This window comes from Pelodiscus sinensis, chromosome 8 (assembly GCF_049634645.1).
Source record: "Pelodiscus sinensis isolate JC-2024 chromosome 8, ASM4963464v1, whole genome shotgun sequence".
NCBI lineage: Eukaryota > Metazoa > Chordata > Testudines > Trionychidae > Pelodiscus > Pelodiscus sinensis.
Window position 1 is genome coordinate 4,978,584 of NC_134718.1, and position 17,347 is coordinate 4,995,930.

Genomic DNA, 17,347 nt, shown 5'->3' on the forward strand with positions numbered 1-17,347 from the left:
GTGTATTTTCAAGCAAGAGATGCATTCTCTCCAAGAATCAGGTCACTACCAATGCAACCATACCTGGGAAAAGAGAGACCGCACCTGCAGGCACTTTCCGTGAAGCTGAAGGCTTTGTGGGAGGCTCTGAAATGATGGAAAATACAAGACAAGCCAATGACTTAGAGATGCAAACGTTTTGTACAATTAATGCCTTACATAGTGCCGTGTAAGAAACACGACCACTATACTGCGTGCCCTCGTTTTTGTTCAGAAGCCCAAATGACTTCCTTTCAACATGCTTTAGACACATCTGAATTTCCGGGGCTGTTTTCAATAACACAAAGTGAGTCTAGCTGTTCCTTCCATGTTGCAAAACATGCCCATGAAACTAAAAAGCCACGAATAAAAAGGTGAGCTACAAGCGCTCGTGTCCACAAGCTGTACATCATTTAAAAAGCCATTCTGTGCCCCCCAAATCAATGGCAATTACTTGGGGCCTAAGGTACATTTGAAAATGTAACCGTTGGGGTGTGTCTAGACTACAGGGCTTTGTCGACAGAAGTGGACTTTTGTCAACACTATACCTGCATCTACACTACCGCCAAGTTCCATCGACATAACGGTGACAGAACTCAGCAGTTTTGTCGACGGTGGTAAATCTCATTCTACGAGGAAGAACGCCTTTCGTCGACAGAGTTGTGTCACCAGAAGGCATTCTTGCATCTACACCGTCCTTTGCGTCTACACTCTCATGTCGACAAAGCGGCTTGCTTTGTCGACAGAACTGGCTGTAGTCTAGACACTCTTAGTCGACAGAAGCTTTAACCTCTGTCGACAAAAGCCTGTAGCCTAGATGTACTCTTGGAGTTAGAGGACTTCAGCAGGAGCAGCTTGGGCACTTTGCAATGTCAGGCTGCTCATTTGGGTGCTTAAATATGAATGTAGACACCTGAATTTAGCCATAAACACTTCTGAACAGCATCTGGAGACACAGAACTGGACACAACACTCCAGTTGAGGCCTAATTGGCGCATAGTAGAGCAGAAGAAACTTCTCATGTCTCGCTAACTCCTGTTAATGGAGCCCCGATTTAGGTTTGCTTTTTTTGCAACAGCGTCACACTGTTGACTCCTATTTAGCTTGTGGTTCACTATGACCCCTAGATCCTTTTTTGCAGTACGCTTCCTAGACAGTCACATCCCACTGTGCATGTGTGCAACTGATTGTTCCGTCCTACGCGGAACACTTTGCATTTGTCCTTCTTCAGCTTCATCCTATTGACCTCAGAACCATTTCTCCTACTTGTCCAGATCCCTTTGAATTATGACCCCATCCTCCAAAGCACTTGCCACCCCTCCCAGCTTGGTATCATCTGCAAACTTATGAAGCATTCTCATCCTTTCAGAGAGACGATTACCAACCACAGAGAACCCAGATACCTACAGTGCAACAGATGTGTGCTCCTTGTAGAAATCAGTTCTTACCATCATTTATTGGGACTCTCAGCTCTTTGTCTTTCACATTTTCCCCTCTCGGTGCTTCAGCAAAAAGATCGCCCTAGTTGAAGATAAAGACGCACATCAGAAGAGCGGGAGAACTTTATCAACTGACCGCAAGGACACAGACTTGCGGCAACAGCCAACGGAGCAGTAGAAATGCACAGATTTCAACGGTCCCATTTTTGTCCTGGTTGAGGAAAGTTCTTCCCCTTTGCTTCGTTTCATGCTCTAAGGATTTAGCCACCCAAACTTGCATCAATTTAGATAAGCCAGTGCGAACTTTTATGGACACATATTTTGGTGTAAGAGTAGCTTTGTTCAGTTTTAAAATAAACCTGGTCCCAATCAGTTAACACTAACCCAAAGAGCCACTCCGATACCCAGCTAAGAATCCCCTGGGTTTGCAATGGTTTTAACAGTCGAACCTCAAGAGTTACAAACAACCTCCATTCCCCAGGTGTTTGTAACTTACCACCGCATTATGGTTGTTCTTGCAAAAATTTAGAACTGAGCTTTGACTTCACACAGCTATGAAACTTTACACTGCAGAAGAAAAATGCTGCATTTAGGCCAGGTCTATACTCATCACACTGGAGACTGATCTTCTGGGCTGTGTCTACATTGGCAGCCTTTTCCGGAAATGCTTAAAACGGAACAGTTTTCTGTTATAAGTATTTCCGGAAAAAGAGCGTCTACATTGGCAGGATGCTTTTCCGGAAAAGCACTTTTTTCGGAAAAGCGTCCGTGGCCAATGTAGACGCGCTTTTCCGGAAAAAAGCCCCGATCGTCATTTTCGCAATTGGGGCTTTTTTGCGGAAAAGACTACTGTGCTGTCTACACTGGCCCTTTTCTGGAATAGTTTTTCCGGAAAAGGACTGACAATTTTACAGTAGATCATCATTGCTTTTCCGGAAAAGCAAGCGGCCAGTGTAGACAGCTGGCAAGTTATTCCGGAAAAGCGGCTGCTTTTCTGGAATAAGTGGCCCAGTGTAGACACAGCCCTGGTGTTTGATTTAGTGAGTCTTATAAGGACCCGCTCAACAGAACGCTGAAGATGCCCCCGATCGACACCAGTACTCCGATTCGCAAGGAGTAAGGGAAGTCAACAGTAGCAGTTGCTCCCTTCGATGTCCCACTGTGGAGATAGTGCCATGCTTGGCTGAATGTACATCGATTCCAGCTACTGTAGCTGGAGTGGAGTGTCCTAAGCCGACTTTCCAGGGTAGTATAGCTCTTGCCTTCTTAATTTAAATGAAACAAGCACATGAACGGTTTTGTCCTCAGGGAACCTCTGAATCCGTGGGTGTGTTCATGTCATGCTTCTATCTTTCATCTCATCCATCATGGCTGGTAACTCAACAGCCAGCTTGAGGAGCTGTGTGGGTGCAGCCACAAAAGCTAGTACGTTGCTGCTCTAAGTCAGTCAGCTGACTGAAGCTCATAACACACAAGCAGTTTTGTTTCTTGTTTACCTCCGACTCTTACATATTAGATTCTTTTCACAATACTGGCATTTTTCTGCCTAGAACTAAGTGCTATTTTTCCCCACACACACAAATGTACACATTAAGTTTTCTTGAAGAGCAGGTAACTTGTGATTGTACAACTCCTGGGTAACTGGACCAAGGGGAACCAAGAGAGTCTATGAGGGGTCAGGAACAGTGTTCTGTAAGCTGTGCGCTCGTACAGCCACTCAGGAGAAATTAAAATGCCATCCAGGTGATCAGCAGAGCGCCCACAACTCGAGTTACCGGAGGATCCACACTCCAGCGATCAATCTTCCAGGGTTCGATTTAGCGGGTCTAATAAAGACTCTACCCCACCAATAACTAACCTCCTCGTCGTCGTCAAAGAGTCCCATTCCGCCGCTGAAAAGGCCACCCTTCGAACCGAACGGCGAGAAGTCCTCATCTGTCAGCTTGGGAGGTTTGAAGATGTCGTCCTCGTCATCTAGAAACACAGAACATGCACACTGAAAGACAGCTGCTTTCCTGTCCCTCTGCATTCTCAGATAGAGCATCACGGAGAAGGAGGCAAACAACCAACACAAGCGCCATGATCACAACCCTGTTTGATTTTACAGAGGTACCCGTGCAGGGAACAATCAGCCGGCTGGAGCTAGAGAAGTTCTTATTCCATGCTTACCAACCGAGCACAAGAGCAGTAACAAACGGACCACTCCAAAGGAGGTCACAAGAGAGCAAGGAACTTCCTCTAGACCCAGTTTTACTCTTGCGTGATGCAGACATGAACATGGGCTAGGTCATGCAAAGCAAACAGCGCTAATGGATACACAGCAGAAGTGGGAATTATGGAATCTCTTTTGCTTTGGAAACAAACGACAGTAGCAGCGGAGAAAGCCCTACCATCTGATGGAACTCTAACGTCCTTTGCTTTCACAGTCTTCTTTGTTTTGATTTCCGCTGATAGGGCTTGCGGAAGAAAAGATGGGAGATCATTAAACACGGTCCCGCTTTATCCCTTTGATTTTTTGCCCTGAGGCCGGTTTGCTATAAATGGATCTGAAAACAGAGCAATCGGAACAAGAGCCTGCTTGTTTGTTTTATGCTGCACAGTTTCCTGAAGCAACCCTGCAAGCTGGTTTTATGCCTGTTATTCAACTGAGTGAACAGTTTCACAGAGCCTGAGGGGAATAGAAATTGGTCCTTTTTTATTCCATTTAGAAACCTCAACTCAGGGCCCCATCATGTCAGGCACTTTACAGATTAACGATTTTAAAATTAAAAGTATGTGATGGGGATGCATGCGGAAGAGTCCTCGCTTTCATAAACAAACATCTTGCAAAATAAGCCAGAAACTGACCAGTCTAATTTGACTCTTTAAGCTGAGCAAAGTAGAAAAACAGAGCCAGTGGCCAAATTAAAGAGCAACTTGGAAGCTAAAATTTCTCCCAATATTAGCCTACGGTGGGACTAAAACCAGTAGCAAGGAATGTTTCTCACAGCACAAGTGATAGACAGTTTCACTTTTATATAAAAGCCTGAACATGCCAAAGCAGTAGGATAATAGTGTTTCTTTCATCCTAGAGCAGCCAAAAGGGAAAGAGACCAGTGGCCCACGCCTCCCTTTAAGCCACATGAAACAGCCAAACAGTGCACATTTTACCCCAAGGCTACGTCTACGAGTTTTCTCGGCAAAAAATATGCTAATGAGGGACTCATTTGCATGGGTTGCAATCTCATTCGCGTATTTTTTGCACAAAAACGGATTGGCAGGAAATATGCAAATGAGATTGCGAATCATGCAAATAAGCCCCTCATTAGCATACTTTTTGCTGCGAAAACTCGTAGCGTAGACGTAACCCAAATATGCAATTTTAACCCAGTCAACAACAGCCTTGGCGAGAACCCCTTCCTAGCCTCATATGCAGGGACGTGGAGAAAAGTGGTCAGACGCATATGCCTAAATGGAGAAGAACATTACTGGTTCTCTCTACAAATTCTAACATTCATACCTATACCAGGCTAGAACCCCTTAGGGTCCCATAGTCAAATGCTGCGTTATTGGCATGGCATCGTTTGTCCTTGCCGGCAAGATGCATCCTATTCACTTTCACACAATACACACTCATCCTTAGGACGGCCCACAGAGAGGTGCTGAAGAGTAGCTTACAGGACTGCACTTCCTCTCGGTTGCTAGGCACGTCCCCTTTAATCCGCGCCGCCAGCTCGTCAGCAAACGAGGTTGGTCTTTTCTTTCTCTGAGGGCACAAGAAGGAGAAGGAAGAGAATCAAGGGGAAGTCAGTGAAAGGAATACAGCCGCGTTTCAATGGATGTTTGCCTCACCCCCGATTGGCAGAGATAAGAACATGCCCCGAGGGGACAGTGGAGCGGCGCACGCAACAGGCTGGACACCTGTCAACACAGGAACAGAAGCTGGCAGCATCAAACAGCTGTTCATTCACCGGAGGCTAATCCAAGGAGTTTCAATCCCATCATTTCTCTGGCCAGAAAGGGAATTCAGACCAGACCCTTAGGGAGGAAGCTCACATCCTAGCGTGGTATGTAGGAGGAAGGGCGTTGTCCCCACATTCTAAGCTAACCACTTCCCTTCCCTTATTGGCTGCACAGCGCCACACCCAAGGCAGCACTGGGAAGCCCCCAGAGTGGGAGACAGAGAATATTTGCATGGAGGAGTGCAATAAGCGCCTTTGCACAGCCTCAGGGCTGCTCCGGAGCCAACCTGCGCCTCTGCCACCCCAAGGGGTATCTGTGAGAAAGCAGGGATCATATTCACTCTGTTCGCTTTGCTATAGAAAAGGTCCTGTAGTGATCCCGTGTGTGCCTCAGTTTCCCAGGGCACTGCATCGATATCCAGATGGTGATGGGAATTTCAGTGTGCGTGTCTCCCTCACCGATGCTTTCTGTAAGCTGAGCCTTGGGAAGAGGGTGTGATCACAGGAAAGCCAAGAGGAGAGATGAAAGAGGTCTATAAAATCATGACTGGCATGGAAAAAGCGAATAAGGAAAAGTTATTTACTTGTTCCCATTAAAACTAGGGTTCACCAAATGAAATTAATAGGCAGCAGGTTTAAAACAAACAAACGAAAGGAAGTGGTTCTTCACGTAGCGCAGAGTCAACCTGTGGAACTCTTTGCCAGAGGATGTTGTGAAGGCTAGGACTTTAACAAGGTTCAGAAAAGAGCTAGATAGGTTCATGGATGTTAGGTCCATCAATGGCTGTTAGCCAGAATGGGAAGGAATGGTGTCCCTAGCCTCTGTGTGTCTGGAAATCACGTGAGGATTCTGTTGTCTTCCCTCCCGCTGAGGCACCTGGCACTGGCCTCTATCGGCAGTCGGGATGCAGGGCTAAATGGACCTTTGATCTGATGCAGTAGGGCCATTCTTATGTTCTAGGTGACACCTATTGCCCGGGAAGCTGGACAAAGGCCAGAGGTGGGACTGGCTGCAGGGCAGGGATGGGCTTCAGGGTGAGTCGGGGCCCCCCTCTTCCCAAAATGGATTGTACCGACTGCTTCTGGTTCCTGTGCTGACAAGTCTGTTCTGCGCAGTGTCCCTGGGAACGAAGAAACCTTCTGTTCTACCTGCCAGCTGAGTGTCGTGTCTGGCTGCGGGTGGGGTGCAGGGCCCAGTGGCTGCGCACCCCTCAGTGACAGTATCACGCAGGGAGCCTCAAGCACCTCAAACACCCCGAGCCAGAGCATGAGCCAGCACTGTGCTCATTTCCTCACCCGGATACTACTGCCGTTCTTCCTCTACGTTACAGTGGGGATCGTGCCCCCTTCCCACCCGTAAACCCTTACCGGCCTCTTTTCCTCCACGTTCTCTTCCTCGTCCTCCTCTTTCTCGGAGTCCCCAAAGAGGTCACAGCCATCCTCTTCCTCCTCCTCATCACTCCCGAAGGTCCTTCTCTGAGAAGCAACACCACAAACCATCGTTTTCCATGGCAGGGCCAGCGAACGGCACTGAATTTGCTTAGAGAACATTCAACTAGTTTGAGGGGTACAATTATTTTGGGGGTGGGGATGACCGGGAAGAAAGTGGTCTAAGACACAAGCAATGCATCATCTTCCCCTGGGCCCAGCACTAACCATTCCTGCAGCTGACTAAAGGGAAGAGAGGACAAATAATCTGATCATTATGGCAGTGTTTTCACCCTGACGCATACACCCCTTTCGCCTGTTTCTACCTTCCGGCTTCTATTTATTGTTTAGATTTCTGAAGCCTTGGATTTGAGCTGCAGGTTGGCTTTACTCGCCCACCAAACCAGGGACCACTGGGTCCAAACATGCTGAGCGCACACACAAGATCTCTGAAAGATGACATGATTCATGTTTTACCCTAGACCTGTGACGTCCAACACGTGGCTACTTGGCCGGTTGAGTGTGGCTAGTTCGCTACAGCAGTAGCCACAGTTGGACACCATGAACCTAGACTTTCAGTCGCCATCCCTATGAAATCCTCTCTCCTCTCCCTTGCATCATTATTATATGCAGACCACAGATTTATCAATTCCCAGGCCAGAAGGGACTACTGTGATCGCTGAGCTGACATAACACAGCAGACAGAACTTCCCCAAAGTCAGTCCTATGGCAATTCAGTAAAAAAAGCATCCAATCTGGATTGAAAAAGTCAGACGGCCTTTGGTTCCATTTCGGACTACTTACCCGTACTGGCTTTTGGTCCTCCTCACTTGGGTTTCCAAACTCGTCATCCGATTCCTAGAATGCAAAAAAGCAATTTACTAAACACAGACAAGCCACGTGGACATGAGATGGGCCTAAAGCAGAACGCTTTAAAATTCCTCACCAGCAGCAATCCTGCCTGCCAAAACACCGCGCTGCACGGATTAGGCCGGTTTTCTGTCTCTGAACCCTACAATCTAATAACTAAGCACCGGAGTGCCTAATAGGTCATGCCCAGGAGTTTGTAAGGCTTCACTTGCATAAAAATATTCAACGTGTCTTAATAGGCGTTTTAGTCTGGCTCAAAAGGACAGCCTCAAAAGCCTTACAAAATGCTGAAAGCAAAACTTTTCAGCAAGAGTCCACCAATCAGAATGCAGATGGCGTATGTAACAGACATCCAGACATCGTTCATCGGATACGAAAGATGATACAGGAAATGCATAAAACCCACAAGTTCTGGTTCACCATAATCAGTGGAACCACGCAGGTTTGCAGAGCATGGTGCTGTGGTTGGTACTCTGTCCTCATACTGGATTACTGCATAAACCTATGGCCAGGGGTTAACTAACCCCAGCCAGAGCTACTCGCCAGCCCCGCACTGCGCATGTGCCAGACCGGTACTGCGCATGCGCGAAGCGCCAGTGAATGAGGCGCACGGAGCAACCGGCTGAAATCTACTCGCCACGGGCAAGTAGATTCAGCGGTTTGTCAAGCCTTGCCGATGGCGCATTAGAAGCCACAAGAAGGGCTAATTTTCGGTGATTTCCCAGAAAGTGATTCGAGTGACACTATTCCTGGCAGATGCACACGGCTCAATACAGGCAGCAAAACTAGAACTAGGGTCTTTTTGTTGCTCTGTAGAAAAGATTTAGTTTTGGGGAAAAAACACTGCACAAGAACACAAAGCAAAATATGTGTATACAACTTTAAAAGCCAGATATACAGCTAGAGCCCTGCAAATCTGCGGATATCTGCTTTATATGCATGGGTATCCGTGGCTCATTTTTATGGATATGGATGGGGATACAAATATTGTATCTAGAACTGTGCAAATTTGCAGATATCTGTGGGTATCGGTGTCCGTGGACGTCAGCATGGATAGCCACAGCTCATTTTTATGGATACAAATTTTGTATCCACACAGGGCTCTTCAGGGATGTTTGAGCAGAATATTCCAAATAATGAAACCATCATATAATGACACAATGAAGCAAGGCAAAGAGTTATTTACATCATCACAACCCGTAGCGGGTGATAATCTCGATCCCAACGACCTTAACTTGCCAGTTTTCTTCTCCTCTTACCTCTTCATCTTTTTCTTCACTGTCAATGACACTCCCACGATCGCTGTCTACCGAGCCTTAAGTTCAAAAGTGACAAAACAGGAAAAGCTGCTCAGTTCAAACAGCACACTGGACATCTAACTAGGGATGTCAGCGTACAGCCGTTTAAACGAATGACCAATAAGCCTAGGTTTATCCGTTAATCTCCCCCGCTCCTTGCTGCCTCTGATACAGAAGCAGCAGAGGAGGAGCGGGGGGGGGGGAGGAGGGGAGAACGAGAGGATACCGATGCAGCTTCCGTCTGCTGGAGGCTCGAGCCCCCCATGGACAGGGGTCACTGCCACTCTGTGCTGCTGTTGCATAGTTGGGTGGCAGGCGGGATCTGGCCTGCGTGAGGAGCTGATTTTTAAACCGGCTTACCTCATTTGACCTGCTCCGACTGCCTCCCCGTGCTGCTGCCTCTGACTCAGAAGCAGCAGTGCGAGGTGGCAGGGGTCTTCCCAGGAGTCGGGCTGAGAGCACACTGGCTGCCGGCCCCGCCCCCAGGGAGTATTTTAATAACCGTGTAATCACTAACAATTGTTGCAGCTACGTTAGTACTAAAATACACGATATCCAACACCCCTACATACAACTATCCAGCCCCCAAAACACAGACATCTAGCCTACAGTTTGGTAAGCAGGCTTTGATAAAAGAATTAATCACTGTGCAAGGGAGAGATTGGTTTGAAAAGCACAGGTGAGAATTCCTCCACTCCATGCCTACAAGCATCAGCTCTCCTAAGCACTGAGTGTTTAGTCACATTAAGCTTGACTGGTTCATATAACATTTAGCTCTGAGCAGGTAGCTGGTATGAGGCATATGCTTATTGGTAGGGGGGCGTGCATCAGTCACCAAAACCCCCATCACATAACACAGTCAGAGACATTCAGTTCAACATGATCCAAAGCAATAAGCCAGGTGCTAGTTATCAGCAGAAATAAAACCAACATCTACACACACCTTCACTAGAGAAATCCCCCAGCCCAACATCATCACGTTCCAGGAACAGCTGGGAGCCAATTAAATAAGGCAAAGGCCTATCAATATAGAGATCCTGTAAAGAGACAAAGTGGGTGGGGTTAGCTCTATGCCACGGAGAAGACACTTTATGGTTCCTATTTCAAAACAAAAGTGCCATTTTGTTTTATAAGAACCCGACGCTCGGCCGACCACCAGCCATTGCTTTACTCCCAGGACAGCTTTAGGTTCCAGATCAGGGGCTGAATAATGCTCATGAAGAACGGAAGAATAGAGGCATTAATTGATGGGTGGGGTTGTTATTCATCCACTGGAGACAGACCACAGTCCCTGAACTCCATAGAGTCCAAAAAAAAAAAAAAAAAGGTTCCTGTTCCTTAGACCCTCTCCCCACACAAAAACTGAACGTGCCCTTCCAGTAAACCTATCAACATAAGCTCCCCCCCTTGTACTTGAACATGCCCCAAAAAATCCACAGAAAAAGGTACAGGACCTTTTCATAAGCACACAATACAGGTTGAACCTCCCCAGTCCGGCACTCCTTGGCCCAGCAACATCTGTGGTCCGGCATGATTTGAGTTAGCCATGTCCACTTAGCATAGGTGTGGCCAAGTTTCCCCGCAATCCCATAAAGTTTGTTTCCAGTCACCAGTCCTGACTCTCAGTGATCTATGCTGTGATTTAGCTCTGATTTACCCCTCCATGCCTTCTCAGGGCCCAGTAAGCAGTGGCAGTGCTGGCAATGCTGCTAGACAATATTGACCTCCTGCGGTCCAGCAAATTCTCTGGTTCGGCACCGGTCAGGTACCGAGGGTGCCGGACTAGAGAGGTTCAACCTGTATTACTACCCTCTTGGCTGGAAGGCACAGAAGAGGGTATATATCCAGCTACGGCCGCCGCTACAGCCCCAATCAACAGGCCTGATTCTGGCATAACTTCTATCAGTTTTACACCCGCATAACCAACTTGGCTGGCTTTGCTCCCCACTTGCACGGTGGAATTTTATCTCGTTCAAGCCCGACGGTCCCCAATAAGGCCGGCTCCTTTACCTTTGGCTCTAGTATCAGTTCTACCCTTTCATTCGTTTCTTCCTCTTCAGAGTCTGAATTGCCCGCTTTGATATCCAGCTGCTCAAAGGCACTGTCCAGCACTTGCAACCCATAGTTCACCGCTTCCTGGATTTTAGGAATCAGATCTGCTTCTTTTTGTTCCCGGGTTTTCTCCTGTAAGCGACAAAGAGGGTATTTCTGTTTCGTTGTTGTTCAAGTCCTCTTAGCTGCAGGAATTTAGCTCCAAATCAGCATTATGAGCTCATTCACAATACAACTACCTTCAGGTAGTCTGGGGGCATAGGCGTACGTCGCTTCGCATCCCCCCCCCCCCCCCCGATGGGAGCATCATAGGTTCAAGTACACATGTGGCCATGGCAGTGAGACTGAAAATAGCTGTATTTCAACAGAGCTTGTCACTAAAATGACAAGAACCCCAGAGGTAAGCTTACAACTGACAGAATTTAATGCATCTTTTCATCTCAAGATTCAATGCATTTTTACCAGCCTCAAAATGCAAGAGATATTTTAGTTTTAAAATGCATTCAATTACCAAATGTAGAAAAGGGTTCCTGGCTTCGCACTGTTAGAGGATTCCAGCCACAATCCTATGTCTTGTAACACCTCCAGGATTCGAGAAGACTGTTTAGCTCTCGGCCCCTTTTGCTAGGATTATGTGTTACACTTAGAAAGCTAGAATTTAAGCTTGGCTGCTGGGCAAGACACTGGGCTAGCAGGGACACAGAGGTTAGGATACTCCAGTAATCCTCAACAGTGCTCCTGAGTTCTTAAGAGTTGAGAGAAGTCATCCATTCAACCAGTGGATTCTTGCAAGAGGGTCTCAATTTTGTTTATGTTCCTAAGTGGCAATGCAACCCCCACAGTTCCAAACACAGAGTCAGCACTCGTAATAATATAAGTCATCTACCTGCTCTGCTTTGTCTCCTACTTCAGCTTTGGGAAGAGGCTCTTCCACTTCATCATCATATACTCTCTATGGAGTCAAGAGAATTGATTCAAATCAATAGAACGTTCTGCTGCAGATAGTGAAAACACAGACCCTATCCACATTGTACGGAAAAACGCATCAACTTTCTGAGTCTCTCAATTCCCACTACATTTCTAGGAAACAGCTCAACAATTCAAAGAGTCAGTGTGATGCTATTTTAGGGCTTTTCAACTCAGGCTGAACAAGACATTAAAATACACTGTGGAGTACAATCCTTAGATGTGAGCGACATGAGCCAGTCTCAAAAGGAGGAAGGCTGTGACCCAGAAGTGAATCACATGGAGATGCCCCATGTCAGACCTAACCAGCTATTTTAAAAACAAACAAAAAAAATACCCCAGTGACAAGGACCCATGAAGCACAAGGAGATGGGAAGGCAGGTGCTGTTTACTTATTGTATTAGTAAACAAACCAGAAACAGAAACATCTCTAAATCATGCCTGAAAAAATGAGGCAAGTAACTGCTGAACAGTCATAACCATCAAGAACTAGCAGTTCCCATCATTCCACTAGCAGTTACAAATTGCCAAACAAAAATGATCCAACTATAGCGATCCACAGGGCTTGACGAACGGAAGTGAAAACCACTTGCCAGCCCCGTACTGCGCATGTGCAAGAGTCGCATTACACATTCGCGAATGAACGGGGTGCGCGGCTGAAATCTACTCACCATGGGCGAGTAGATTGTATTGTTTGTCGAGCCCTGGCGATGCAGGAGAAATGCTCCCTTTAACATACTCCAAACTATACCATTTTCTTACAGAGTAACTGATTTCCCCATCAACACACTGGACAGCTAAGCCTGTTAAACTCCCATGCACTCACATTTTCAATGAACTGTGTGTTGGATAGCATAAGAAAGTCATTGAAGACATTGCGTAGGCGACAGTCTGTGGCTTTTGTTTCATGGATGAGTCCATCAACTTGCTTTTTAATTTCATGCGTCCTGGAGATGGTCTGCTGGGAAAACTCTTTCAGAAAATGCAGAAGCTGTTTACAAAACACGTAAGAGAGCGGTGCTTAGTTTCAGATAACATTGGCCACAATCAAAAGGCCACAAAATAAGGCCTTAGCCGTTCAGTCAATTGAATTAAAAACAGGAATTGACAAAATAAAGTCGCTTTAGACTGGCAAACTCCTGACTCGAGGTACTTGTATTCCAAATGTCCCTGAGATTTCCCCCCTCCCTCCCACACACACCCTTTTTAAAATGCAGGACAATGTAGCACTTTAAAGACTAACAAGATGGTTTATTAGATGATGAGCTTTTGTGGGCCAGACCCACTTCCTCAGATCTCAGGAAGTGGGTCTGGCCCACGAAAGCTCATCATCTAATAAACCATCTTGTTAGTCTTTAAAGTGCTACATTGTCCTGCATTTTGCTTCAGCTACCCCAGACTAACAAGGCTACATTTCTATCACCTTTTTAAAATGTATTTTGCACTTCACTAAGGGTCAAGGCATTCCTTTCATAAAAGCAAAGAGGACTATGCAGCACTTTAAAGTTTAGCTTTCACCTAATAAACCATCTTGTTAGGCTTTAAAGTGCTGCATAGTCCCATCTTTTGTTTCAGCAAGATCAGACTAATACGGCTACATCTCTATTACTACTTTCATAAAACAAGAGAGGATTAAAATAGAAGAACACACCCCTGATTTGCTGAGGGACTGGTTTTAAGAGGAATCACAGCCCTCTCCTTTCACCATGGTACTCCCACCCGGCATCACTGGCACTATAATTCAATGTGACCAGGGGGAAGGGCAGGTAAAGTCCAGGAAGGCAGCTGTCCACAGCATCATCCTGGGTGTGCTGCCAGCCTGAGCTATTTCTGTAGACATTTGTGGGTTGCTCCCTCCCCGAGCCACAGGGAATGTGGCCCTCAGTTTGGCGAGCAAGACCCGTTTCATTTTTGTACTGGTGTGTGTGTCGGGGGGGGGGGGTACAGGAGGGTGTCATGAGCATCCTAGTCCCATGTTGGGAGCCCTGTGCTGCCCCAGGCGGGGGTCCGTATATCAAAAGGCAGACCTCACCACAGCCAGCTGAACCAGAACCCCCTCCCCACGAGCACACCCCAACTTCTGTAACTCTGGGGCCCAGCTGACTCAGCCGTTGGGCCTCCCCCCCCACAAGTGCCCCGCTGCTCCCAGGACCCTCCCGACCTGACCCAATAGGGAGGGGCCCAGCCTGGCGGGTAGCAGGGGGGTGAAGAGCAACACCCGGGGCCTTGAGTGCCCCAGGCAGGGAGAGAGCAGCGGGCACCAGAGAGACTAAGGCTGGCTGGGAACCCACCATAGCCCCCCCCACCTGTCCCCCTTAGCCCACGGCCACCAGCCTCCCCCACAGGCCCCTTGGCCCCCCACAGCCCCTATAACCTCCACCCCCACAGCCCCCCCAAAACACCCGTGCCCTAATCCCCCCTTAGCCCCGCCCCCACAGCCCCCTTAGCCCCGCCCCGACAGCCCCCTTAGCCCCGCCCCCACAGCCCCCTTAGCCCCGCCCCCACAGCCCCCTTAGCCACCAGGCGCCAGCCCCCCACTGCCCCCCTATAGCCCCCTTGCCCCCCATAGCCCCGCCCCCAACAGCCCCTTTAACCTCCAGCCCCCACACAGCCCCGCCCCCCGGGCCTCCCGCGCTCACCCCGGCGTCGGCGGCGAGCGACCAGCCCTGGCTGCCCTTGCGAATCTCGTCCAGGGCCCAGGCCCGCTCCCACACCGGCCCCGCGCGCTCCATGGCCGCCCGTCAGCTGAGCGCGCTCACGTGACCGCCCGCCCGCCACGTGACTCCGCGGCCGCCGCGCGGTCCGGCTGCGGGCCGTCAGTTCAGCCCCGCCCCCGGGCCCGCTGGCCCCGCCCACATCCCATGGCTGGCCCCGCCCCTTCCCGTCACTCCTTCCGCCCCGCCCCCGGGCCCGCTGGCCCCGCCCACATCCCATGGCTGAGCCCGCCCCCAGGCGCACCGGCCCCGCCCCTTCCCGTCACTCCTTCCGCCCCGCCCCCGGGCCCGCTGGCCCCGCCCACACCCCATGGCTGAGCCCGCCCCCAGGCGCACCGGCCCCGCCCCTTCCCGTCACTCCTTCCGCCCCGCCCCCGGGCCCGCTGGCCCCGCCCACACCCCATGGCTGAGCCCGCCCCCAGGCGCACCGGCCCCGCCCCTTCCCGTCACTCCTTCCGCCCCGCCCCCGGGCCCGCTGGCCCCGCCCACACCCCATGGCTGAGCCCGCCCCCAGGCGCACCGGCCCCGCCCCTTCCCGTCACTCCTTCCGCCCCGCCCCCGGGCCCGCTGGCCCCGCCTACACCCCATGGCTGAGCCCGCCCCCTCCCCATCCGTGACCTGCCCTTCTCAGCAATGGCTCCGCCCCCAGGACCACTGACCCCGCCCCTGGCCTCACTGACTCCGCCCCCTCCCTGAGCCCACCCCCCTGGCCGAGGCTGTACCCCGGGGTCACTCCCCCCACCCGTCCGCCAGGGACCCGCCCCATCCCGGGGTCCTGCCCCCCACCCCACGGCTCACTGCTCTCCCCCAGCCCCATCCAGAGCCACCACAAGGCAGAGCCCCCGCTGCATCCTGTACCCCTGCCTCAGCCCCCCCGCCTGCCCCCCACACGCCTCATCCCAGCCCAGAGCCCTGACACCCCCCCGCCTGCCCCCAGCGCAACCCACAGCCCCGTCCCCACTCGGAGCCCCTCTGCCCCACTCGGTGTGTTCTCCTGCCCCCACACGCCTCATCCCAGCCCAGAGCCCTGACACCCCCCCGCCTGCCCCCAGCGCAACCCACAGCCCCGTCCCCACTCGGAGCCCCTCTGCCCCACTCGGTGTGTTCTCCTGCCCCCACACGCCTCATCCCAGCCCAGAGCCCTGACACCCCCCCGCCTGCCCCCAGCGCAACCCACAGCCCCGTCCCCACTCGGAGCCCCTCTGCCCCACTCGGTGTGTTCTCCTGCCCCCACACGCCTCATCCCAGCCCAGAGCCCTGACACCCCCCCGCCTGCCCCCAGCGCAACCCACAGCCCCGTCCCCACTCGGAGCCCCTCTGCCCCACTCGGTGTGTTCTCCTGCCCCCCACACGCCTCATCCCAGCCCAGAGCCCTGACACCCCCCCGCCTGCCCCCAGCGCAACCCACAGCCCCGTCCCCACTCGGAGCCCCTCTGCCCCACTCGGTGTGTTCTCCTGCCCCCACACGCCTCATCCCAGCCCAGAGCCCTGACACCCCCCCGCCTGCCCCCAGCGCAACCCACAGCCCCGTCCCCACTCGGAGCCCCTCTGCCCCACTCGGTGTGTTCTCCTGCCCCCACACGCCTCATCCCAGCCCAGAGCCCTGACACCCCCCCGCCTGCCCCCAGCGCAACCCACAGCCCCGTCCCCACTCGGAGCCCCTCTGCCCCACTCGGTGTGTTCTCCTGCCCCCCACACGCCTCATCCCAGCCCAGAGCCCTGACACCCCCCCGCCTGCCCCCAGCGCAACCCCCAGCCCCGTCCCCACTCGGAGCCCCTCTGCCCCACTCGGTGTGTTCTCCTGCCCCCACACGCCTCATCCCAGCCCAGAGCCCTGGCACCCCCCCGCCTGCCCCCAGCGCAACCCCCAGCCCCGTCCCCACTCAGAGCCCCTCTGCCCCACTCGGTGTGTTCTCCTGCACCCCACACGCCTCATCCCAGCCCAGAGCCCTGACACCCCCCCGCCTGCCCCCAGCGCAACCCCCAGCCCCGTCCCCACTCGGAGCCCCTCTGCCCCGTTCCCCAACTCGGTGTGTTCTCCTGCACCCCACACGCCTCATCCCAGCCCAGAGCCCTGGCACCCCCCTGCCTGCCCCCAGCGCAACCCACAGCCCCGTCCCCACTCGGAGCCCCTCTGCCCCGTTCCCCAACTCGGTGTGTTCTCCTGCACCCCACACGCCTCATCCCAGCCCAGAGCCCTGACACCCCCTGCCTGCCCCCAGCGCAACCCACAGCCCCGTCCCCACTCGGAGCCCCTCTGCCCCGTTCCCCAACTTGGTGTGTTCTCCTGCATCCCACACCCCTCATCCTGGCCCCTCCTGCCTCAGCCCAGAGCTCCCATCCTCACTCAGAACCTCTCACTTCTGCACCCCAAACTCTTGTCCCGGCTCAGTGAAAACGAGTGGTGGTGAATGTAGTCAGTGGGGGCGGGGGTGACCTCAGAGACGGGACAGGGACGAGGGTGTTCCGTTTTGTACGAGTAGAAAGCTGGCAACCCCGCACTCACCCCTCTCGGGGATTCCTGACACCCTGCAAACTACAGGCCTGTGTGGTACCCTGCAGTCCGTCATCACCACAAGATGCTCGTCTGCAGCATATAGGTATGGCCTATCCCCAAAGCC

At 51.7% G+C, this 17,347-nt stretch overlaps 1 protein-coding gene across 3 annotated transcripts in view; it reads right to left on the reverse strand.

Annotated features, from left to right (window-relative positions):
* WASHC2C (WASH complex subunit 2C) overlaps nt 1-14,822 on the reverse strand; it is a 38,268-nt gene extending 23,446 nt beyond the window's left edge. The window contains exons 1-13 of one of the 3 annotated variants that reach the window (XM_075935693.1): nt 14,652-14,822; nt 12,839-13,003; nt 11,933-11,998; nt 11,005-11,178; nt 9,938-10,031; nt 8,956-9,011; nt 7,631-7,684; nt 6,767-6,874; nt 5,115-5,202; nt 3,848-3,913; nt 3,316-3,431; nt 1,467-1,539; nt 64-126 (exon numbers count right to left, since the gene is read on the reverse strand). In XM_075935693.1, coding sequence (XP_075791808.1) covers nt 64-126; nt 1,467-1,539; nt 3,316-3,431; nt 3,848-3,913; nt 5,115-5,202; nt 6,767-6,874; nt 7,631-7,684; nt 8,956-9,011; nt 9,938-10,031; nt 11,005-11,178; nt 11,933-11,998; nt 12,839-13,003; nt 14,652-14,744 — 1,216 coding nt within the window. In that variant the 5' untranslated portion in view covers nt 14,745-14,822. The remainder of the gene's footprint in view (nt 1-63; nt 127-1,466; nt 1,540-3,315; nt 3,432-3,847; nt 3,914-5,114; nt 5,203-6,766; nt 6,875-7,630; nt 7,685-8,955; nt 9,012-9,937; nt 10,032-11,004; nt 11,179-11,932; nt 11,999-12,838; nt 13,004-14,651) is intronic. The other 2 variants (XM_075935692.1, XM_075935694.1) reach the window with 2 other exon arrangements.
* Between the last annotated feature and the right edge of the window lie 2,525 nt (nt 14,823-17,347).